Consider the following 27,749-nt stretch of genomic DNA (forward strand, 5'->3'; position numbering starts at 1 on the left):
ATGACAACCAAAGCTTTGTTAGGAGTCTCAGCTATTTCTGGTTCATTCACTTTATCAGTAATGTAAATCTCACGCTTAGTAGTTTGACTCTGAGAACTGTAGTTCTGATTCTTGAAAGGATTACGATTACCCTGCTTCTTCTGTTTTGTGCACTGTCTTGAAAAATGACCTAATTCTCCACAGTTGTAACAAGTAAAAGTATTCATATCAAATCCCAGTTTTGTATCTTTGGTCAGACTGATCGGTTTTCCAGTTCGCTCCTCGTAATCTCTCACTCTTCTCACAAGATTTACCATGCCCAACATAATATCCATCTTTTCTGCTTCATCTTTATCAAGTTGATGATAATCTTAAGTTGTTAGTGATGGAATTCTACATATTAATAAGTTCCAAAACCCATATTTGTATATGTATATGTTCGATTCTTAAGCATGCAAGCGGAAGCAAATTGTATACAAATTACTATGTATTTTAACCTTTTAAAAGAATTCCATTAATTAGATCTAGTCTTGAAATATATATACTAAAATGTAAAAGAAGCCAGTTAGGGGTTTATACCTTCTCCTAAATAGGAGGTTATAAGGAAGATGTAGATGATGAGCAAGTGGTTAAAACTTCAAGCCTTTGTATACCAACAAATCCCTTAACTTGAGCTAAGATTTGAAACACTTAACCACCTTTTAAATTAACTTGAAACCTTCCTTTTGATGTTTGAAAAAAACGATCAGCAGTACCAACAATTTGGAGATGAAAAAGAATGCTTAATAGCTTCTAACTTGAAGCCTCAAGAGAGTGATACCCCAAGCTTTGATTGTACCAACACCCCTTTAGAATGGTTAGGATTTTTGACACTTATTGAACTTGTTCTTAAGCAAGATACTCACCTCTTTTCTCTAGTAAAAGAATCGACCAGAATGCTGTCCAAAACAGCATGTAATCGGCCAGCAATCTTATTGAGTGAAAGAGAGTGTCACTTGAAGTTATAAGTGCATGACTTGAATTAAAACCATGTTAAGATTTAGTACACTCAATTACTAGAAAATTAAAACAAGAAACCCTTTTCTTGTCCATTGAAAAGGACCGCCAGAATGGCTATATCCCAACAGCAATAAAATCGGCCAGCTTGTTCCTTTTTATTGAGTGTATATATCTTTTACATGTTGGTAAAATACATTAGTCAAAACCTAGGATGATGAGTCCAAGCATGCACTTGTGTACTTGTGTCCCCTTAAAAGTAACAAAACATGTATGGGGTGTCTTCTAGGAAAAAAAACGAACCCCATGTTGTTTTTATAACAAAATTGCAACTTATATAACTTGTATAATATATCTTGTATTTACATAAAACTTGTTATATAAAACTTGCAATTGTTAAGTTACATTTTTATTTTATAAACCCATTTATAAACTATAACACAATATAATTATTTAAACCTATAAATAATTAAATATAAATTATCCAAATAATTTATCTCAAGTGATTATGTTTTAGAAAACCCATTTTCTAAAATCCAAGTGTCGCGTATTTATTTAACGAACCAATCGTTAAGATTAAATACTTATAAGGTGTCGGTAAGCTTGTTATTGGGTATGACCCGACTTGGATCATAACATGTTAGCCACATTAATTTAATATGTCTCTCGGGCATACGAAAAACCTACAATCTCCCACTTGCACGAGAAACATAAGAAATTAGTGCAAGTGATGGATACAGCCTAACACACCGTCCATCACCCCTAATATGTTATGACTTTGTGCCATTCAATAACATCATCCCTTTCGAGTACCCAACTCGAATTGATATATATATATGTGAATCTTTCATTATATCCTTTCATCCTAGATGTCATGTCAAATCCAAGAGATACAGAGTGACCACTCTCTTATAGATTTAACTTTATCAGGCCTTAGACATCTGACTCTCAACGAATAAGAGGGACAAATTCCATCTTGACTACATACGTCCTAGATACACACTTTGTATTATACCTGAGCTCTTCCTCATGTACTACCATATTTCAGAATAGCGAAGGAAAGAATCAAGGTGTAATACTTAGTGAATATCCGAACCCAATATGTATCTCAGGTCGGAGGATACAATGATATTCGCCTTTACTCAAGATTACACGTGATCAACCACAAAGGCTCCATACAGTAAATCTTGAGAGCGGGTCTTCCAATATTTGTGTCCCACAAATATCTATGAACCTTGGTCGCAACCTTGCCCCACATTCAGCCTTTGAATGTATACCAATCCAAGTTCATAATAGTCTAAACCTCACACTTGTTCCCACAAATGTGATCGACTACGGAATTTAGAATAATAACTTATTCATGGATAAAATATGCAAAATAGGAACTTAACTCAAAATAAATTAACCCATAATTATATTAATGAGTTTGAACCGCTTCGTTCCGTTACAATACTTAAAACAGATCATGACCAATCACTAGAATATCGAAGCTCTAATGCACAAACATGTCCATCATGTTTTGCTCCATGTAAGAGCTTCGTGAGTGGATCCGCTATATTAAGATCTGTGTGAGCTTTGCGAATACATATCTTTCCCTTTTCAACTTCATCCCTTATGTAGTTGAAACTCCGCTCAATGTGACGGGTCTTTTGGTGAGTACGAGGTTCCTTGATTTGAGCAATCACATCCTCGTTATCACAAAAGATCTCAAGAGGGTCCTGAATGGTAGGGACCACTCCTAAGTCGTCGATGAATTTCTTCATCCATGCAGCTTACTTAGCTGCCAATGAGACGGCGATGTACTCAGATTTTGTAGTGGATAAAGCAACAACATCTTGTTTCGAACTCTTCCAAGAGATCGATCCTCCATTTAAAATGAAGACATAACCGGATTGTGACCGAGAACCATCTCGATCAGTTTGGAAGCTCGCGTCCACGTAACCTTTTACAACGAGTTCCTCCTCACCAGACCCGTATATAAGAAACATATCCTTAATGGAGAAGCAGCTACTTACCCAAGTTTTAACTCCTTGCATTTGCGAAATATTATTTCCAAATATTTCATCCACATATAGTACAAGGAATATGATAGTGCTCCCACTAGCTTTCTTGTATACATAAGCTTCATCACCGTTAATAATGAAGTCAAATTTCTTGACTTCCTCATTAAAACAATGATTCCACATTCTCGATGCTTGTTTCAATCCGTATATTGATTTCTTTAACTTGCATACATTATGTATCCAGGTTTCCATGCATCTTGGTTTTCTCCTTGAAAAGCCATTTACAATCAACTAACTTGGAGTTAGTAGGTTGTGTAACCAATTCCCAAACTTGGTTGTCATACATGGATTTCATCTCAACGTTCATGGCTTCCTGCCATTTATCTTTATCAATCCGTGATAAAGCATCTTGGTAGTTCGTTGGTTCATCCAAATCAACCATATAGCAACCATCCATGAGAATCCAAATTTCTCAGGAGGAGTACTAATCCTACCAGATCTACGAACATTTAGTATACTTTGATCATCCATTTGATCATTCTCAACATTTTCATGTTGAGTGCTAGTGTCAACCAATTGTGTATCATCTCCTTGATCTTGAACCTCTTCAAGATCTATCTTCTTTTAACTATTAACTTCCATAAGGAACATAGTTTCTAGGAATTCAGCCTTTCGAGCAACATATACATATGCTCGGATGGATCATAGAAATAGTATCCCATATCATCCTTGGGATATCCTATGAAGATACACTTTGTGGATCGAGCATTCAACTTATTAGGGACGTAGTGCTTAGGATAAGCTTCATATCCCCATACCTTTAAGTATGATAGAGATGGAGGTTTTCAAACCATATCTCATGAGGTGCTCTTTCCACTTTCTTGGTTGGGGCCATATTTAGAATACGAGCCACGGAGCATAGACAATAACCCCAAGATGTATTGTTGAGTTGATTATGTACTTCATATTGATATACTTTGAATGCTTCAAAAGTTTCATCCTTGTGTCTTAATAAGTAGACATATCGGAAACGACTGAAGTTTATCAATTAAAGTAATGAAGTATCTTTCACCATTCCTAGTCATGGGCTTAAAGGGTCCACATACATCCGAATGTATTAATCCCAATAAGTCCTTAGCACTTTCATAAGTCCATTTGAAAGGTGCTTTGGTCATTTTGCCTTGTAAACAAGATTCACATACATCAAATGAATCCAGCTCACTTGATTTTAAAAGACCATTCTTTTCAAGTGTATGCATTTGATTCTTGTTTATTTGACTAAGGCGACAATGCCATAAGTAGGAATCACTCAAATCCCTTTTGAGTTTCTAGGTGTTTGCTTGGTATATTGAGCTATCGAATGATGTGTTATCATGAACCAATTCATAAGTACCATTTAAGGCGAAGCCTTAAAATAGAACATATCATTTAAATAAACATGAATATCATCATTAATTAAGATTAAGATTGAAATCATATTGTCTTAAACGGGAAACTGAAATAATGTTTCGTGTCAACAGAAGTGCTTACAAAACATTTTTCAAAATAAGTTCCAAACCACTTGGAAGCTTTAACATAAAGTCTCCTTGAGCTTTTACGTGCACCTTTGCACCATTTCCATGTAGAGACTTTTGTTCCCGCATTTAGTTTACTTCTTTTGAACCCTTGCAATGAATTGCAAATACGAGTTCCACATTCCGTGTCTAATACCCATGTATTAGAAGAAGTAATACTAAGCTCAATGTATTCCATATATACATTACCTGAGGTTTGCCCTGCATCCCTCTTTGTTTTCAACTCCTTCAGGTAGACCGAGCAGTTGCGTTTCCAGTGACCTATCACTCCGCAACCAAAGCACGGATCTTCCTTGGGGTTTGCTTGTCTGGTAACCTTTTGCCATTTAGTGTTGTTGGTTGGGGCAACCAACTTCCCTTTTCCTTTGCCCTTGTAGGTGGGTCCTTTCTTCTTAGCCACCTTTGGCTTAGAAGAGGATTCATCCTTGGATTCACCTTGTTTGATCATGAGCATGGGTGAAGCCTTTTTACCCATGCTTGATTCATCCGTCCTTAGCATGGCATGTAATTCGCCAATGCTCTTATCCCAATCATTCATGCTGTATTCAATACGCATGTGTCAAACCTTTTTGACAAAGAGTTGTGGATAAGGTCCGTGGTTAATTCATTAGACACGGGACAGTTGAGACGGTGCAATTGATCAATGAGGCTTTTCATCTTTTGAACATTAGATGAAACGGATTGGGAGTCATTTTCCTTTTTGAGGATGTACCTCAATGATAGGTTATTAAAGTTGATTGGTGCGTTTGGAATGTTGTTGTTGTTATTAGCGGCCATCTACAAAATTTAACAAAGTTCGTTTAAGTATCGATTTTATATTTAATAAACAATACCCTTTTAATATTAATTGTCTTATTAAATATTTAGAATCCAACGGTAAATCAAATTCCGGTTAGGTGACCTTTATCCCGGCATTTGATTTAGCTAGGTAGTCATAATGACAATTGCAATCCTTTTGCAACTTCTAAGTTATGGGATCATGCAATCCTTTTGCATGGCATATTAATCCCATCAACGCCTATTTGTTCCTCATGCTTCGGTGACCCTAAGTTCATGATTCCCAAATCAAGTCGTCCTACTTGTGTAAACATGTAGACTTAACATACAAGTGGTTAGGTGACCTTTATCCCACATGTATGCGAAGTGTACCTTATTCATATTAGTTCGCTCATGACGGTTAGGTGACCTTTATCCCATCAAGAGTTTCCTAATATGTCTAAGGGTTCATACAAAAGGATGGCGTTTAACTTGTTTGCTTTGTTTCAGTTAAAGGGATTTTAAGTTTTCTACATTCTAGTTTTAGAAAACAAATAGCTATACACCAACATGCATTTGGTGTGTAGCACTTTATGAAAACCTATTTTCATGTTCTTTTAGTAAACCAATTACTAGATATAAACCAATCTATTGTCATTTTAAATAAACCATTTTATTTAGTCCTAATAACCGATTATTAGTGTCATTTTGTTATGTTTTATTATAACCATTTATAATTGTATTATGCAAGTTTTAACATGTGATAAACTTGTAGCAACCAATCATACAAACATACACAACATGCATAACAAAATATGTTCACAATCGGGAGCCATTATGGTGGACATTTGTTTAGCCAAAAAACCAAATGTCACTTTTAAGGGTAAGCAAAGTAAGAGATTTTAAACAAAATCTCCCACTTAATTTTGTAATCTCCATAAGCTCCATCTTGTAATCTCCATCTTGAATCTTCATTTTCTTTTACAAAATTATATCCTAATACAATTTTTCTAGAAAATGAAATAACAACCTATTCTATATTTACAAACCAAATAGAATAAATTACAAGAATAATTACAACTTATTACAAACCAAAATGAAAGAATAATTATTACAAACCATAAGAATGAATAATTAACCAAATCATACAACCAAACATGCACACGGTCTAGGCTCGATTGTGAACAATAACATAACAATAAACTTTGGCCAAACTTGAAGTCCCAAAACCCATTTTTGGGGTCCAAGAATTCGGCCAAACCAAACACCCCACCAAAACTCATGATTTTTCAAATCTACTTTCATGCATGTTGGTAGATTGTAAAATAAATGAGTTTACTAGCCAAAACAAGAAGCATATTAACAAGACTTGGCTCTAGATACCATTGATGGAATTCTACATATTAATAAGTTCCAAAACCCATATTTGTATATGTATATGTTCAATTCTTAAGCATGCAAGCGGAAGCAAATTGTATACAAATTACTATGTATTTTAACCTTTTAAAAGAATTCCATTAATTAGATCTAGTCTTGAAATATATATACTAAAATGTAAAAGAAGCCAGTTAGGGGTTTATACCTTCTCCTAAATAGGAGGTTATAAGGAAGATGTAGATGATGAGCAAGTGGTTAAAACTTCAAGCCTTTGTATACCAACAAATCCCTTAACTTGAGCTAAGATTTGAAACACTTAACCACCTTTTAAATTAACTTGAAACCTTCCTTTTGATGTTTGAAAAAAACGATCAGCAGTACCAACAATTTGGAGATGAAAAAGAATGCTTAATAGCTTCTAACTTGAAGCCTCAAGAGAGTGATACCCCAAGCTTTGATTGTACCAACACCCCTTTAGAATGGTTAGGATTTTTGACACTTATTGAACTTGTTCTTAAGCAAGATACTCACCTCTTTTCTCTAGTAAAAGAATCGACCAGAATGCTGTCCAAAACAGCATGTAATCGGCCAGCAATCTTATTGAGTGAAAGAGAGTGTCACTTGAAGTTATAAGTGCATGACTTGAATTAAAACCATGTTAAGATTTAGTACACTCAATTACTAGAAAATTAAAACAAGAAACCCTTTTCTTGTCCATTGAAAAGGACCGCCAGAATGGCTATATCCCAACAGCAATAAAATCGGCCAGCTTGTTCCTTTTTATTGAGTGTATATATCTTTTACATGTTGGTAAAATACATTAGTCAAAACCTAGGATGATGAGTCCAAGCATGCACTTGTGTACTTGTGTCCCCTTAAAAGTAACAAAACATGTATGGGGTGTCTTCTAGGAAAAAAAACGAACCCCATGTTGTTTTTATAACAAAATTGCAACTTATATAACTTGTATAATATATCTTGTATTTACATAAAACTTGTTATATAAAACTTGCAATTGTTAAGTTACATTTTTATTTTATAAACCCATTTATAAACTATAACACAATATAATTATTTAAACCTATAAATAATTAAATATAAATTATCCAAATAATTTATCTCAAGTGATTATGTTTTAGAAAACCCATTTTCTAAAATCCAAGTGTCGCGTATTTATTTAACGAACCAATCGTTAAGATTAAATACTTATAAGGTGTCGGTAAGCTTGTTATTGGGTATGACCCGACTTGGATCATAACATGTTAGCCACATTAATTTAATATGTCTCTCGGGCATACGAAAAACCTACAGTTAGATGAATGTTACCCTCACGACCATCAAGATAACTATCGTAGGAATTAACAAGGCTTGATCGTAAAGCTATATCTTCGCTAATCTTTTCTTTCCCTGCTTTCCTTATGTTCTCCATCTTAAGTGCAGATAGAACATCTAATGCAGTCGGTGTAGATGACTCTGTAGTATTGGAAGTAGGCTGTGATTGAGTATTGAGTGAACATGGTGAAACTTGTGGTGGATACGAAGGTTGTTGAATAGGTGTACTGCTAACATTCAAACCATACATATTCTGATTGTTTGTAGAAAAAGCTGTTTGAAATGGTGCATGAGTTGATTTTGGTGGTGTATAACCATTTGGACAATATATTTTGGTGTCTTGAACTTGTTTAGACCTCTTAACTTTGTTTAACAACTCTAACTCTTCTTCTTGAAGTCTTACGATAAACGAGTTCACTGTAGCAGTAGCAAGTTCCCCACTTGTTTTCATAGTTAGTACGAAACCATTCCATTCTAATGGTAATGCTCCAGCTAGACATGTCACTTTATCTTTCTCAGCAATGGTTACATCATGCTTGTGTAGTTCAGCTAGCAAATGACGGTATCTCTCAACCAATTCTGTAATAGATTCTCCGACTTGTCAGTGAAAACGATCAAACTCAGCTTTCAACTCTAAACCTTTTCTAGTTCTGTAAGATGTATTTCCTTCAGTGAAAGTACGAAGTGCTTCCCATATATTGAATGAATTATCATGACACAGAAATTGATGGAAAATCGAACCATCAAGAGCACTTATCAAGTTACAGTACATCTTCTTCTCCAAGTTATACTCTTCACGTTCTTCCGAAGGCATGTTATGCAATGTAAAAAATTCATTTGTAACTGGTGAACGTGGCCATTGAAATTTGGTTTCAATGTACTTCCAAAGCTTCGTGTCCTGACCATTAGACCAAATTTTAAATCTAGACTTCCAAGTAGAACAATTATCCATGTTCATTAATCTTGGACATTTCGTACCACTTCCTGATTCACTCTCAGCAAGGAGTAATCGTTGAGTCATATTCGTAATACTATGAACTAACGGTGCAGCTAACACATAATCGTTTGAATTAAACATCTTGACAATATTACCAAAACAGGTAAACCGTGCGGTTCAGGATATCAAGCGTACAAGTCACAATCTCACGCGTACGTTTCACTCTATCAAGCATACGTGTCACAACTTAATCGTACGTGTGACCTAACCAACCAAACGAACTAACACTAAACCTCAGATGTGTGAGTCAGGATCAACCGTATGATCACTCGTACGTTTCACAGTCAACCGTATGATCACTTGTGTGATCATACTGTAGTCACTTAACCTAACCAAGGTTATGCTAAACCGTGCGTGTGAGTTCACGAGTGATGTCAACCGCGCGAGTGAGCAAATTTTCACTGCCCCACTCGTGTGGGTTGCTGTTCAAGCTAATTCACTCTAAAACCCTAGAAACTGATGTTAACCCTCAATTTCTTCGTCCACAAGATGGATTAGCACTAAACTAACATAAACACACTCTCTAATCACAATTACACACGTAAAAATGATTCCTTTTTTTATCAAAATCACTCTAAACTCAAAAACCCAAAATAATAAACTCTTTAATCACTAAAAATCACTAGATGATGTTGAAATCACAACCAACACTCCGATACCAATGATGAAACATGACTAGGAACTTCGAAATCAACAGGTTTAACTCACACAAAAGTGGAATTAGTGAATCAAACCATTCTAGCGAATATTGTGCTTTTTGGGATTAATTAAGTCAAACCACAACAATGGACATGTGATTAGATTAATACCTAGAGCTATTATTCACCTCTTGAGTGACTTGGGTTGAGAGAAAATCGGACAGGTGAAATGTCCCGTTCATATTGATTATAAACGTTCCATATTAATTGATTTCGTTGCGAGGTTTTGACCTCTATATGAGACGTTTTTCAAAGACTGCATTCATTTTTAAAACAACCATAACCTTTATTTTATCAATAAAGGTTTTAAAAACATTACGTAGATTATCAAATAATGATAATCTAAAATATACTGTTTACACACGACCATTACATAATGGTTTGCAATAGAAATATATTACATCGACATATGTTTCTTGAATGCAGTTTTTACACAATATCATACAAACATGGACTCCAATTCTTGTCCTTATTTTAGTATGCTACAACGGAAGCTCTTAGTATTCACCTGAGAATAAACATTCTTTAAACGCCAACAAAAATGTTGGTGAGTTATAGGTTTAACCTATATATATCAAATCGTAACAATAGACCACAAGATTTTATATTTCAATACACATCCCATACATAGAGATAAAAATCATTCATATGGTGAACACCTGGTAACCGACATTAACAAGATGCATATATAAGAATATCCCCATCATTCCGGGACACCCTTCGGATATGATATAAATTTTGAAGTACTAAAGCATCCGGTACTTTGGATGGGGTTTGTTAGGCCCAATAGATCTATCTTTAGGATTCGCGTCAATTAGGGTGTCTGTTCCCTAATTCTTAGATTACCAGACTTAATAAAAAGGGGCATATTCGATTTCAATAATTCAACCATAAAATGTAGTTTCACGTATTTGTGTCTATTTTGTAAATCATTTATAAAACTTGCATGTATTCTCATCCCAAAAATATTAGATTTTAAAAGTGGGACTATAACTCACTTTCACAGATATTTCCTTCCTCGAAAATAAGACTTGGCCACGGATCGATTCACGAACCTATACAAATATGTACATATATATCAAAGTATGATCAAAATATAATTACAACCATTTTTATTATGTTTTAAAGATTTGAATGTATTAAGTCAGCTGTCCTCGTTAGTAACCTACAACTAGTTGTCCACGGTTAGATGTACAGAAATAAATCGATATATATTATCTTGAATCAATCCACGACCCAGTGTATACATGTCTCAGGCTAGATCACAACTCGAAGTATATATATTTTTGGAATCAACCTCAACCCTGTATAGCTAACTCCAACATTACTGCATATAGAGTGTCTATGGTTGTTCCAAATAATATATATACATGGGTCGATATGATATGTCAAAACATTTGTATACGTGTCTATGGTATCCCAAGATTACATAATATATTAGAATACATGTATAATACAATATAAGTTAGCTAGGATATGATTTGTATAGATTTGTTAAACATTTCCCGTAGCTAAAAAGATCAAAAATATCCAATCTTGTTTTACCCATAACTTCTTCATTTTAAATCCGTTTTGAGTGAATCAAATTGCTATGGTTTCATATTGAACTCTATTTTATGAATCAAAACATAAAAAGTATAGGTTTATAGTCGGAAATATAAGTTACAAGTCATTTTTGTAAAGGTAGTCATTTCAGTCGAAAGAACGACGTCTAGATGACCATTTTAGAAAACATACTTCCACTTTGAGTTTAACCTTGATTTTTGGATATAGTTTCACGTTCATATGAAAAATCATTTTCCCAGAAGAAAAACTTTTAAATAAAAGTTTATCATAGTTTTTAATTATCCAAACCAAAACAGCCCCCGGTTTCACTACGACAGCGTATATCCGATTTTATGGTGTTCATCGTGTTTCCAGGTTTTAAATCATTAAGTTAGCATATCATATAGATATAGAACATGTGTTTAGTTGATTTTAAAAGTCAATTTAGAAGGATTAACTTTTGTTTGCGAACAAGTTTAGAATTAACTAAACTATGTTCTAGTGATTACAAATTTAAACCTTCGAATAAGATAGCTTTATATGTATGAATCGAATGATGTTATGAACATCATTACTACCTCAAGTTTTCTGGATAAAACTACTGGAAATGAAAAAAATGGATCTAGATTCAAAGGATCCTTGGATGGCTTGAAAGTTCTTGAAACAGAATCATGACACGAAAACAGTTCAAGTAAGATTTTCACTCTAAATAAGATTGTTATAGTTGTAGAAATTGAATCAAAGTTTGAATATGAATATTACCTTAAATTAGAAAGATAAACTACTGTAAATAACAAAGGTTCCTTGATCTTAGATGATTACTTGGAATGGATTAGAAAGCTTGGAAGTAGACTTGCAAACTTGGAAGTATTCTTGATTTTTATGAAACTATACTTGTGGAATTTATGAAGAACACTTTGAACTTGAAGATGGAACTTGAGAGAGATCAATTAGATGAAGAAAATTGAAGAATGAAAGTGTTTGTAGGTGTTTTTGGTCGTTGGTATATGGATTAGATATAAAGGATATGTAATTTTGTTTTCATGTAAATAAGTCATGAATGATTACTCATATTTTTGTAATTTTATGAGATATTTCATGCTAGTTGCCAAATGATGGTTCCTACATGTGTTAGGTGACTCACATGGGCTACTAAGAGATGATCATTGGAGTATATATACCAATAGTACATACATCTAAAAGCTGTGTATTGTACGAGTACGAATACGTGTGCATACGAGTAGAATTGTTGATGAAACTGAACGAGGATATAATTGTAAGAATTTTTGTTAAGTAGAAGTATTTTGATAAGTGTCTTGAAGTCTTTCAAAATTTTATGAATACATATTAAAACACTACATGTATATATACATTTTAACTGAGTCGTTAAGTCATCGTTAGTCGTTACATGTAAATGTTGTTTTGAAACCTTTAGGTTAACGATCTTGTTAAATGTTGTTAACCCATTGTTTATTATATCAAATGAGATGTTAAATTGTTACATTATCATGATATTATGATATATAATATATCTTAGTATGATATATATACAGTTAAATGTCGTTACAACGATAATCGTTACATATATGTCTCGTTTCGAAATCATTAAGTTAGTAGTCTTATTTTTACATATGTAGTTCATTGTTAATACACTTAATGATATATTTACTTATCATCTAACATAATTAACCAAGTGTATCAATATCTTAATATGATTCATATGTACCTAGTAAAACGTTGTTATAACGATAATCGTTATATATATCATTTCGAGTTTCTTAACTTAGTAATCTCATTTCTTATGTATATCACACATTGTTAATATACTTAGTTAGATACTTACTCATCATAATCTCATGTCAACCATATATATATATATATATATATATATATATATATATATATATATATATATATATATATATATATATATATATATATATATATATATATATATATATATATATATATATATATATATATATATATATATATATATATCACAACATGTAGTTTTTACAAATTTGTAACGTTCGTGAATCGCCGGTCAACTTGGGTGATCAATTGTCTATATGAAACTTATTTCATCTAATCAAGTCTTAACAAGTTTGATTGCTTAACACGTTGGAAACATTTAGTCATGTAAATATCAATCTCAATTAATATATATAAACATGGAAAAGTTCGGGTAACTACAGTACCTACCCGTTAAATAAATTTCGTCCCGAAATGTTAAGCTGTTGAAGGTGTTGACGAATCTTCTAGAAATAGATGCGGGTATTTCTTCTTCATCTGATCTTCATGCTCCCAGGTGAACTCGGGTCCTCTACGAGCATTCCATCGAACCTTAATAATCGGTATCTTGTTTTGCTTAAGTCTCTTAACCCCACGATCCATTATTTTGACGGGTTCTTCAATGAACTGAAGTTTTTCATTGATTTGGATTTCGTCCAACGAATAGTGAGATCTTCTTTAGCAAAACATTTCTTCAAATTCGAGACGTGAAAAGTGTTATGTACAGTCGCGAGTTGTTGAGGTAGCTCCAGTTGGTAAGCTACTGGTCCGACACGATCTATAATCTTGAATGGTCCAATGTACCTTGGATTTAGTTTCCCCCGTTTACCAAATTGAACAACGCCTTTCCAAGGTGAAACCTTAAGCATGACCATTTCTCCAATTTCAAACTCTATATCTTTTCTTTTACTATCCGCGTAGCTCTTTTATCGACTTTGGGCGGTTTTCAATCGTTGTTGAATTTGGATGATTTTCTCGGTAGTTTCTTGTGTTATCTCCGGACCCGTAATCTGTCTATCCCCCACTTCATTCCAAAAAATCGGAGACCTGTACTTTCTACCATAAAGTGCCTCAAACGGCGCCATCTCAATACTAGAATGATAACTGTTGTTGTAGGAAATTCTGCTAACGGTAGGTGTCGATCCCAACTGTTTCCGAAATCAATAACACTTGCTCGTAGCATGTCTTCAAGCATTTGTATCGTCCTTTCGCTCTGCTCATCAGTTTGTGGATGATAGGTAGTACTCATGTCTAGATGAGTCCCCAATGCTTGTTGCAATGTCTGCCAGAACCTTGAAACAAATCTACCATCCCTATCAGAGATAATAGAGACGGGTATTCCATGTCTGGAGACAATCTCCTTCAAATACAATCGCGCCAACTTCTCCATTTTGTCATCTTCTCTCATTGGTAGGAAGTGTGCTGACTTGGTGAGATGATCAGCTATTACCCAAATAGTATCATAACCACTTGCAGTCCTTGGCAATTTAGTAATGAAATCCATGGTAATGTTTTCCCAATTCCATTCCGGGATTTCAGGTTGTTGTAGTAGACCTGATGGTTTCTGATGTTCAGCTTTGACCTTAGAACACGTCAAACATTCTCCTACATATTTAGCAATATCGGCTTTCATACCCGACCACCAAAAGTGTTTCTTGAGATCTTTATACATCTTCCCCGCTTAGGGATGTATTGAATATCTGGTTTTATATGCTTCTTTAAGTACCATTTCTCTCACATCTCCAAACCTTGGTACCCAAATTCTATTAGCCCTATATCGGGTTTCGTCTTCCCGAATATTAATATGTTTCTCTGATCCTTTGGGTATCTCATTCTTCAACTTTCCTTCTTTTACAACCCCCTATTGCGCCTCCTTTATTTGAGTAGTAAGGTTAGTACGAATAATTATATTCATAGCTTTTACCCGTATAGGTTCTCTGTCCTTTCTACTCAAAGCGTTGGCTACCACATTCGCCTTCCCCGGGTGGTATCGAATCTCGAAATCATAATCATTCAACAGTTCAATCCACATGCGTTGTCTCATATTCAGTTGCTTCTGATTAAATATATGTTGGAGACTTTTGTGGTCGGTATATATAATACTTTTGACCCCATATAAATAATGCCTCCAAGTCTTTAATGCAAAAACAACAGCACCCAATTCCAAATCGTGAGTTGTATAATTTTGCTCGTGAATCTTCAATTGTCTAGACGCATAAGCAATCACCTTCGTTCGTTGCATTAATACACAATCGAGACCTTGCTTTGATGCGTCACAATAAATCACAAAATCATCATTACCTTCAGGCAATGACAATATAGGTGCCGTAGTTATCTTTTTCTTCAATAACTGAAACGCCTTCTCTTGTTCATCCTTCCATTCAAATTTCTTCCCTTTATGCGTTAATACAGTCAAGGGTTTTGCTATTTTGGAGAAATCTTGGTGAATCTTCTGTAGTAACTAGCCAATCCTAAAAATTGACGTATATATTTCGGAGTTTTTGGGGTTTCCCACTTTTCAACGGTTTCGATCTTTGCCGGGTCCACCTGGATACCTTCTTTGTTCACTATGTGACCGAGGAATTGAACTTCTTCCAACCAAAATGCACACTTTGAAAACTTAGCGTACATTTTTTCTTTCCTCAATACTTCTAGCACTTTTCTCAAATGTTCTTCGTGCTCTTGATCATTCTTTGAGTAAATAAGTATGTCATCGATGAAAAAAATGACAAACTTGTCAAGATATGGCCCACACACTCGGTTCATAAGATCCATGAACACAGCTGGTGCATTAATCAATCCAAACGGCATAACCATAAACTCGTAATGACCATAACGCCTCCTAAAAGCAGTTTTTGGAATATCATCCTCCTTTACTCGTATTTGATGATATCCAGAACGTAAATCGATTTTCGAATAAACCAACGAGCCTTGTAGTTGATCAAATAAGTCGTCAATTCTGGGTAGTGGATAACGGTTTTTGATGGTAAGTTTATTCAACTCTCTGTAGTTAATACACAACCTAAATGTACCATCCTTCTTTTTGACAAACAAAACAGGAGCTCCCCATGGTGATGTACTTGGTTGTATGAAACCACACTCTAGAAGTTCTTGTAATTGGCTTTGAAGTTCCTTCATTTCGCTGGGTGCGAGTCTGTATGGAGCACGAGCTATTGGTGCAGCTCCCGGTACAAGATCTATTTGAAATTCAATTGATCGGTGTGGAGGTAATCCCGGTAATTCTTTCGGAAATACATCAGGAAATTCTTTTGCGACGGGAACATCATTGATGCTCTTTTCTTCAGTTTGTACTTTCTCGACGTGTGCTAGAACAGCATAGCAACCCTTTCTTATTAACTTTTGCGCCTTCAAATTACTAATAAGATTTAGCTTCGCGTTGATCTTTTCTTCGTACACCATTAAGGGTTTTCCTTCTTCTCGTACAATGCGAATTGCATTTTTGTAACATACGATCTCTGCTTTCACCTCTTTCAACCAGTCCATGCCGATTATCACATCAAAACTCCCTAACTCTACTGGTATCAAATCAATCTTAAATGTTTCGCTAACCAGTTTAATTTTTCGATTCCGACATATATTATCTGCTGCAATTAATTTACCGTTTGCTAATTCGAGTAAAAATTTACTATCCAACGGCGTCAATGGACAACTTAATTTAGCACAAAAATCTCTACTCATATAGCTTCTATCCGCACCCGAATCAAATAAAACGTAAGCAGATTTATTGTCAATAAGAAATATACCCGTAACAAGCTCCGGGTCTTCCTGTGCCTCTGCCGCATTAATATTGAAAACTCTTTCGCGACCTTGTCCATTCGTGTTCTCCTGGTTCGGGAAATTTCTAATAATGTGGCCCGGTTTTCCACATTTATAACAAACTACATTGGCATAACTTGCTGCGACACTACTTGCTCCGCCATTACTCGTTCCGACACCATTTGTTCCTTTCGTTCTGTTAACCCCTGGTCCGTATGTAGTGACCCGAACTTTTCCATGTTTATATATATTAATTGAGATTGATATTTACATGATTAAATGTTTCCAACATGTTAAGCAATCAAACTTGTTAAGACTTGATTAATTGAAATATGTTTCATATAGACAATTGACCACCCAAGTTGTCCGGTGATTCACGAACGTTAAAACTTGTAAAAACTATATGATGACATATATATGGATATATATATAGTTAACATGATACTATGATAAGTAAACATATCATTAAGTATATTAACAATGAACTACATATGTAAAAACAAGACTACTAACTTAATGATTTTTAAACGAGACATATATGTAACGATTATCGTTGTAAAGACATTTAATGTATATATATCATATTAAGAGATATTCAAACATGATAATATAATGATAATATAATAATTTAAAATCTCATTTGATATTATAAACATTGGGTTAACAGCATTTAACAAGATCGTTAACCTAAAGGTTTCAAAACAACACTTACATGTAACGACTAACGATGACTTAACGACTCAGTTAAAATGTATATACATGTAGTGTTTTAATATGTATTTATACACTTTTGAAAGACTTCAATACACTTATCAAAATACTTCTACTTAACAAAAATGCTTACAATTACATCCTCGTTCAGTTTCATCAACAATTCTACTCGTATGCACCCGTATTCGTACTCGTACAATACACAGCTTTTAGATGTATGTACTATTGGTATATACACTCCAATGATCAGCTCTTAGCAGCCCATGTGAGTCACCTAACACATGTGGGAACCATCATTTGGCAACTAGCATGAAATATCTCATAAAATTACAAAAATATGAGTAATCATTCATGACTTATTTACATGAAAACAAAATTACATATCCTTTATATCTAATCCATACACCAACGACCAAAAACACCTACAAACACTTTCATTCTTCAATTTTCTTCATCTAATTGATCTCTCTCAAGTTCTATCTTCAAGTTCTAAGTGTTCTTCATATATTCTACAAGTTCTAGTTACATAAAATCAAGAATACTTTCAAGTTTGCTAGCTCACTTCCAATATTGTAAGGTGATCATCCAACCTCAAGAAATCTTTGTTTCTTACAGTAGGTTATCATTCTAATACAAGGTAATAATCATATTCAAACTTTGGTTCAATTTCTATAACTATAACAATCTTATTTCAAGTGATGATCTTACTTGAACTTGTTTTCGTGTCATGATTCTGCTTCAAGAACTTCGAGCCATCCAAGGATCCATTGAAGCTAGATCCATTTTTCTCTTTTCCAGTAGGTTTATCCAAGGAACTTAAGGTAGTAATGATGTTCATAACATCATTCGATTCATACATATAAAGCTATCTTATTCGAAGGTTTAAACTTGTAATCACTAGAACATAGTTTATTTAATTCTAAACTTGTTCGCAAACAAAAGTTAATCCTTCTAACTTGACTTTTAAAATCAACTAAACACATGTTCTATATCTATATGATATGCTAACTTAATGATTTAAAACCTGGAAACACGAAAAACACCGTAAAACCGGATTTACGCCGTCGTAGTAACATCGCGGGCTGTTTTGGGTTAGTTAGTTAAAAACTATGATAAACTTTGATTTAAAAGTTGTTATTCTGAGAAAATGATTGTTATTATGAACATGAAACTATATCCAAAAATTATGGTTAAACTCAAAGTGGAAGTATGTTTTCTAAAATGGTCATCTAGACGTAGTTCTTTCGACTGAAATGACTACCTTTACAAAAACGACTTGTAACTTATTTTTATGACTATAAACCTATACTTTTTCTATTTAGATTCATAAAATAGAGTTCAATATGAAACCATAGCAATTTGATTCACTCAAAACGGATTTAAAATGAAGAAGTTATGGGTAAAACAAGATTGGATAATTTTTCTCATTTTAGCTACGTGAAAATTGGTAACAAATCTATTCCAACCATAACTTAATCAACTTGTATTGTATATTATGTAATCTTGAGATACCATAGACACGTATACAATGTTTCGACCTATCATGTTGACACATCTATATATTTTTCGGAACAACCATAGACACTCTATATGTGAATGTTGGAGTTAGCTATACAGGGTTGAGGTTGATTCCAAAATATATATAGTTTGAGTTGTGATCAATACTGAGATACGTATACACTGGGTCGTGGATTGATTCAAGATAATATTTATCGATTTATTTCTGTACATCTAACTGTGGACAACTAGTTTTAGGTTACTAACGAGGACAGCTGACTTAATAAACTTAAAACATCAAAATATATTAAAAGTGTTGTAAATATATTTTGAACATACTTTGATATATATGTATATATTGTTATAGGTTCGTGAATCAACCAGTGGCCAAGTCTTATTTCCCGACGAAGTAAAAATCTGTGAAAGTGAGTTATAGTCCCACTTTTAAAATCTAATATTTTTGGGATGAGAATACATGAAGGTTTTATAAATGATTTACAAAATAGACACAAGTACGTGAAACTACATTCTATGGTTGAATTATCGAAATCGAATATGCCCCTTTTTATTAAGTCTGGTAATCTAAGAATTAGGGAACAGACACCCTAATTGACGCGAATCCTAAAGATAGATCTATTGGGCCTAACAAACCCCATCCAAAGTACCAGATGCTTTAGTACTTCGAAATTTATATCATATCCGAAGGGTGTCCCGGAATGATGGGGATATTCTTATATATGCATCTTGTTAATGTCGGTTACCAGGTGTTCACCATATGAATGATTTTTATCTCTATGTATGGGATGTGTATTGAAATATGAAATCTTGTGGTCTATTATTATGATTTGATATATATAGGTTAAACCTATAACTCACCAACATTTTTGTTGACGTTTTAAGCATGTTTATTCTCAGGTGATTATTAAGAGTTTCCGCTGTCGCATACTTAAATAAGGACGAGATTTGGAGTCCATGCTTGTATGATATTGTGTAAAAACTGCATTCAAGAAACTTATTTTGTTGTAACATATTTGTATTGTAAACCATTATGTAATGGTCGTGTGTAAACAGGATATTTTAGATTATCATTATTTGATAATCTACGTAAAGATTTTTAAACCTTTATTGATGAAATAAAGGTTATGGTTTGTTTTAAAATGAATGCAGTCTTTGAAAAACGTCTCATATAGAGGTCAAAACCTCGCAACGAAATCAATTAATATGGAACGTTTTTAATCAATAAGAACGGGACATTTCACCGTAGACCTCACACTTCGCCACGCTATGACCATTTCTTTTACACTTGTTGCAAAATTTGGTGCAGAACCCCGAGTGATACTTTTCACACCTTTGGCATAGCTGCTTCTGATTGTTGTTGTTGTTGAGGTTGTTATTGTTGTTGGGATGATTGTTGTAGTTGTTGTTGTTGTGGTTGTGCCATTTGTTGTAGTTGCGATTGATGTTGCGATTGTTGGGATAGTTGTTGTTGTTTTGGTGACTCTTATCACCGTTTTTCTCCCACTTTCTTTTGACTAACTTCACGTTGGCCTCTTCGGCCGCCTGTTCTTTAATTCTTCCCTCAATCTGGTTCACTAGTTTGTGAGCCATTCTACATGCCTTTTGTATGGAGGCAGGCTCGTGTGAACTTATATCTTCTTGGATTCTCTCTGGTAACCCTTTCACAAACGCGTCGATCTTCTCTTCCTCATCTTCGAACGCTCTCGGACACAATAGGCACAATTCTGTGAATCGTCTTTAGTACGAAGTAATATCGAATCCCTGTGCTCGTAACCCTCTAAGTTCTGACTTGAGCTTATTGACCTCGGTTCTGGGACGGTACTTCTCATTCATCAAGTGCTTGAATGCTGTCCACGGTAGCGCGTAAGCAGCTTTTTGTCCCACTTGTTCTAGATAGGTATTCTACCATGTTAACGCAATACCTATGAAGGTATGCGTAACGTACTTCACTTTGTCTCCTTCAGCACACTTACTTATGGCAAACACCGATTCAACTTTCTCGGTCCACCATTTCAATCCGATTGGTCCTTCGGTCCCATCAAATTCTGAAGGTTTGCAGGCAGTGAATTCCTTGTAGGAGCATCCTACACGATTTCTTGCACCGTTAGCTGTATTGCTAGATTCAGAGTTATTGTTGGTATGTAGCGCGGCCTGTACTGCGGCTATGTTTGAAGCAAGAAAGGCACGAAATTCCTCTTCACTCATATTCAAGGTGTGTCGAGTAGTCGGTGCCATTTCCTTCAAAATAGTCAAATGAAACAATTTAATCATACAGAATATTAGGAGTAGTCAATAGTATCTCGTAGCATAATATGAACTCATTTATAAAAGCTTTTTCTTCATATTAGCGTTTTATAAGTTTAAATTCGGGTACTACCTACCCGTTAAGTTCATACTTAGTAGCTAATATACAATTCAACTACTACAATTCCATATGAAAAACTGATTATAATAATATATCACATACAAATATTCTTCAAACTTACAACTTCGCTATATTACATATAACATGAAATATAATACACTATGATACAGGATAGTTTTGAAGATAAATCTAGTTAATACGCAAGTTGTTCAGCAAAGGAAATAAAGACACGTAATTCATAAGTCCAGAAACAAGTCATGCATTCTGGTTTTACTAAGACGACTTCCCATCCTTGGTCTTGTGGAAAATAACCGTTATGACCATTAGCTAGGCAGCATGTTGTAATGTCGTCAAAAGGACGAGGGTTGTAATGTCCAACAGCCCCGTAATAATCTAAAAACCTTGTTTCTCACCCCAACTACTGAATTCGTCACTTGTGGGAAAGTTTTATTTAAAAGCTGCAATCCGATATTCTTTTTCTCACTTTGGTAAGAAGCGAACATCACTTACCCGTAAGCATAACATGCTTCTTTATGTTGCATGTTAGAAGCTCTTTCTAATTCACAAAATCCTATGTTGGGATATGTTGAGTCAAAATAGGTTCTTAACCCGTAGCGTAAAATTGTATTTGGGTTCCTCGCAATTAACGCTTTAAAGAAAATACGGCGTAACTTAAAGTCTCCCCAATGTGATATACCCCACCTATCAAAGGAAAGCCTTTTATAAACTAAGGCATTTTTGGAAAGTCTTTCAAATGTTTGACAAGTTAATTTTGCCATAGCTAAATGTGCTGATGAATTCTGACCGACTCTAGACAAGATTTCCTCAATCATATCCTCTGGTAGGTCTTCTAAAATATTCGGTTGTCTACCCTTAACGTCCATTTTGTTTTTATACTGTAAAATAGACAAGGATTAGATTCGTAATAACAAACAATACAAGCAATTTTTACATAGAACATAAAAGTACAAGCACACTACAATACATTTATTACACAACATGCTCACACCCCTCTAATCTGAATCACTAATTTCTTCTTCTTCGGACTTGGTTCTTTTTCCTAATCTTCTAGGGATATATGATGTTCCTCTAATACGAGTCGTCGTTTTCCACATTGGTTTAGAAAAACCTGGTGGTTTAGAGGTTCCCGGGTTATTGTCACGATATTGAAAATACGGGTGTTGACGGTACATATAAAGTTCATCGGGGTCGGAATCAGATTTCTCTATTTTGATGCCTTTTCCCTTATTATTTTCTTTTGCCTCATTAAATTGGGTCGGGGTAATTTCTATAACATCATCGGAATCCTCATCAGGATCCGATTCATCGGAAAATTGGTAATTTTTCCAATATTTTGCTTCCTTAGCAGAAATACCATTGACCATTATTAACTTTGGTCCATTGGTTGAGGATTTTCTTTTATTTGACCGGTTTTCTGTGGTTCCTACTATTCCCCCCTCCGGAACCTCTTCTTCTTCCGGTTCCTCTTCTTTTGGTTCCTCTTCTTTCGGTTCCTCTTCTTCCGGTTCTTCGGGAACTTGTGAATCTTGCCAATATATATTCGACTCTTCGTTATTATTAGGTGAGTCAATGGGATTTGTGCTAGAGGTAGACATCTATCACACAATATCAAACATGTTAAGAGATTAATATATCACATAATATTTACATGTTAATAATATATAGTTTCCAACAAAAATGTTAAGCAATCATTTTTAAAGAAAACACGGTAGAAGTCCAGACTCACTAATGCATCCTAACAAACTCGATAAGACACACTAATGCAAATTTTCTGGTTCTCTAAGACCAACGCTCGGATACCAACTGAAATGTCCCGTTCATATTGATTATAAACGTTCCATATTAATTGATTTCGTTGCGAGGTTTTGACCTCTATATGAGATGTTTTTCAAAGACTGCATTCATTTTTAAAACAACCATAACCTTTATTTTATCAATAAAGGTTTTAAAAACATTACGTAGATTATCAAATAATGATAATCTAAAATATACTGTTTACACACGACCATTACATAATGGTTTACAATAGAAATATATTACATCGACATATGTTTCTTGAATGCAGTTTACACAATATCATACAAACATGGACTCCAAATCTTGTCCTTATTTTAGTATGCTACAACGGAAGCTTTTAGTGTTCACCTGAGAATAAACATGCTTTAAACGTCAACAAAAATGTTGGTGAGTTATAGGTTTAACCTATATATATCAAATCGTAACAATAGACCACAAGATTTCATATTTCAATACACATCCCATACATAGAGATAAAAATCATTCATATGGTGAACACCTGGTAACCGACATTAACAAGATGCATATATAAGAATATCCCCATCATTCCGGGACACCCTTCGGATATGATATAAATTTCGAAGTACTAAAGCATCCGGTACTTTGGATGGGGTTTGTTAGGCCCAATAGATCTATCTTTAGGATTCGCGTCAATTAGGGTGTCTGTTCCCTAATTCTTAGATTACCAGACTTAATAAAAAGGGGCATATTCGATTTCGATAATTCAACCATAGAATGTAGTTTTATGTACTTGTGTCTATTTTGTAAATCATTTATAAAACCTGCATGTATTCTCATCCAAAAAATATTAGATTTTAAAAGTGGGACTATAACTCACTTTCACAGATATTTCCTTCCTCGGAAATAAGACTTGGCCACGGATCGATTCACGAACCTATACAAATATGTATATATATATATATATCAAAGTATGATCAAAATATAATTACAACCATTTTTATTATGTTTTAAAGATTTGAGTGTATTAAGTCAGCTGTCCTCGTTAGTAACCTACAACTAGTTGTCCACAGTTAGATGTATAGAAATAAATCAATATATATTATCTTGAATAAATCCACGACCTAGTGTATACACGTCTCAGGCTAGATCACAACTCAAAGTATATATATTTTTGGAATCAACCTCAACCCTGTATAGCTAACTCCAACATTACTGCATATAGAGTGTCTATGGTTGTTCCAAATAATATATATACATGGGTCGATATGATATGTCAAAACATTTGCATACGTATCTATGGTATCCCAAGATTACATAATATATTAGAATACATGTATAATACAATATAAGTTAGCTAGGATATGATTTGTATAGATTTGTTAAACATTTCCCGAAGGTAAAAAGATCAAAAATATCCAATCTTATTTTACCCATAACTTCTTCATTTTGAATCCGTTTTGAGTGAATCAAATTTCTATGGTTTCATATTGAACTCTATTTTATGAATCTAAACAGAAAATGTATAGGTTTATAGTTAGAAATATAAGTTACAAGTCATTTTTGTAAAGGTAGTCATTTCAGTCGAAAGAACGACGTCTAGATGACCATTTTAGAAAACATACTTCCACTTTAAGTTTAACCTTGATTTTTGGATATAGTTTCATGTTCATATGAAAAATCATTTTCCCAGAAGAACAACTTTTAAATCAAAGTTTATCATAGTTTTTAATTATCCAAACCAAAACAGCCCTCGGTTTCACTACGACGGCGTATATCCGATTTTATGGTGTTCATCGTGTTTCCAGGTTTTAAATCATTAAGTTAGCATATCATATAGATATAGAATATGTGTTTAATTGATTTTAAAAGTCAAGTTAGAAGGATTAACTTTTGTTTGCGAACAAGTTTAGAATTAACTAAACTATATTCTAGTGATTACAAGTTTAAACCTTCGAATAAGATAGCTTTATATCTATGAATCGAATGATGTTATGAACATCATTACTACCTCAAATTTTCTGGATAAAACTACTGGAAATGAGAAAAATGGATCAAGCTTCAAAGGATCCTTGGATGGCTTGAAAGTTCTTGAAACAGAATCATGACACGAAAACAGTTCATGTAAGATTTTCACTCAAAATAAGATTGTTATAGTTGTAGAAATTGAATCAAAGTTTGAATATGAATATTACCTTGAATCAGAAAGATAACCTACTGTAAATAACAAAGGTTCCTTGATCTTAGATGATTACTTGGAATGGATTAGAAAGCTTGGAAATAGACTTGCAAACTTGGAAGTATTCTTGATTTTTATGAAACTATACTTATGGAATTTATGAAGAACACTTAGAACATGAAGATGGAACTTGAGAGAGATTAATTAGAAGAAGAAAATTGAAGAATTAAAGTGTTTGTATGTGTTTTTGGTCGTTGGTATATGGATTAGATATAATGGATATGTAATTTTGTTTTCATGTAAATAAGTCATGAATGATTACTCATATTTTTGTAATTTTATAAGATATTTCATTCTAGTTGCCAAATGATGGTTCCTACATGTGTTAGGTGACTCACATGGGCTGCTAAGAGCTGATCATTGGAGTGTATATACCAATAGTACATACATCTAAAAGCTGTGTATTGTACGAGTACGAATACGGGTGCATTTGAGTAGAATTGTTGATGAAACTGAACGAGGATGTAATTGTAAGCATTTTTGTTAAGTAGAAGTATTTTGATAAGTGTCTTGAAGTCTTTCAAAAGTGTATGAATATATATTAAAACACTACATGTATATACATTTTAACTAAGTCGTTAAGTCATCGTTAGTCGTTACATGTAAATGTTGTTTTGAAACCTTTAGGTTAACGATCTTGTTAAATGTTGTTAACCCATTGTTTATTATATCAAACGAGATGTTAAATTGTTAAATTATCATGAATTATGATATATAATATATCTTAGTATGATATATATACAGTTAAATGTCGTTACAACGATAATCGTTACATATATGTCTCATTTCGAAATCATTAAGTTAGTAGTCTTATTTTTACATATGTAGCTCATTGTTAAAACACTTAATGATATATTTACTTATCATTTAACATAATTAACCAAGTGTATCAATATCTTAATATGATTCATATGTACCTAGTAAAACGTTGTTATAACGATAATCGTTATATATATCATTTCGAGTTTCTTAACTTAGTAATCTCATTTCTTATGTATATCACACATTGTTAATATACTTATTGAGATACTTACTCATCATAATCTCATGTCAACCATATATATATATATGTCTATATATACCACAACATGTAGTTTTTACAAATTTGTAACATTCGTGAATCGCCGGTCAACTTGGGTGATCAATTGTCTATATGAAACTTATTTCATTTAATCAAGTCTTAACAAGTTTGATTTCTTAACACGTTGGAAACATTTAGTCATGTAAATATCAATCTCAATTAATATATATAAACATGGAAAAGTTTAGGTCACTACAACAGGCTACCAGATCTGATTGATGTGTGTGTAAAATGAGAGGCTTAACCTAAAATGAAGAACATAACACTTATATACCCCTGCTGTTGACTTAATCGTGTGAGTCAGACCTCACTCGTACGAGTGGGCTGTCTCAGCCATACAGGTGATCACTCACTCGTGTATGTTTACACAGATTAGGTTTGTGACTCAGCTCAGCACACTTGTGCGTATGAGCTTGTCAGCCGTACGAGTGCGGCTTCACTCGCACGTCTGACTGAGTCTAAAATAGTCAAACTTCCATATCGCATTCCTGCAGTACCTGTAACCACATATAAACACGGATATGATAATAACGAGTGATCATGGTAGCCCATAAACTGAAGTACTAATCACAAACGTAGAATAGATGTCTAGAAAATTACAGAAAATGCATTAACAATCGTACTATTCACAAGAATAGCACATGTGAAACACCGTTCAGCTTGGTTTATGGGACGAAAGCTGTCATTCCCGCTGAGTTATTGGTGCCAAAAAAGTGCATACGAAGCTTTGGTGAGTCAAGTAATGATAAAGACTTGCACGCTAATCTGGATCTGCTAGAGGAGTGCAGAGAAATAGTGGTCATATGCAAAGCTATCAACAAACAAAAAATCTCTAAGTATTATGATAAGCGCATCAAGCCGGTGTCCTTCAGAGTTGGGGATTATGTATGGCGCAATAATGAGGCAAGTCGTGCAGAAAATACTGGGAAGCTGGGGCCCAATTGGGAAGGTCCTTATGAAGTTATTGGCACAAGTGCAACTGGATCTTATATCCTTGTAGGAATTAATGGAGAGTGAGTACCCCGTACTTGGCTTGCAACCAATTTGAAAAGATGTTACATATAATTTTCAGGCTGCAGCACTTGAGATTGATCACCTCGCTCTTTTGTAGAGACCCGTCCTACTCCATCTGGATGAATACATTACAATTGGTTACATCGCGAGGTACTTGACCTCTATATGATACATTTTACAAACATTGCATTCGTTTTTAAAAGACAAACTTTCATTTCAT

At 34.0% G+C, this 27,749-nt stretch overlaps 1 protein-coding gene across 1 annotated transcript; it reads left to right on the forward strand.

Annotated features, from left to right (window-relative positions):
* Nucleotides 1-27,532, forward strand: LOC139901551 (uncharacterized). Its single transcript, XM_071884246.1, has 2 exons — nucleotides 1-62; nucleotides 27,175-27,532. Exons 1-2 carry the CDS (start codon nucleotides 1-3, stop codon nucleotides 27,530-27,532), a joined length of 420 nt encoding a protein of 139 aa, XP_071740347.1.
* The last annotated feature ends 217 nt before the right edge of the window (nucleotides 27,533-27,749 follow it).

The sequence above is a fragment of the Rutidosis leptorrhynchoides genome, chromosome 3 (genome assembly GCF_046630445.1).
Source record: "Rutidosis leptorrhynchoides isolate AG116_Rl617_1_P2 chromosome 3, CSIRO_AGI_Rlap_v1, whole genome shotgun sequence".
In the NCBI taxonomy this organism is placed as follows: Eukaryota; Viridiplantae; Streptophyta; class Magnoliopsida; order Asterales; family Asteraceae; genus Rutidosis; species Rutidosis leptorrhynchoides.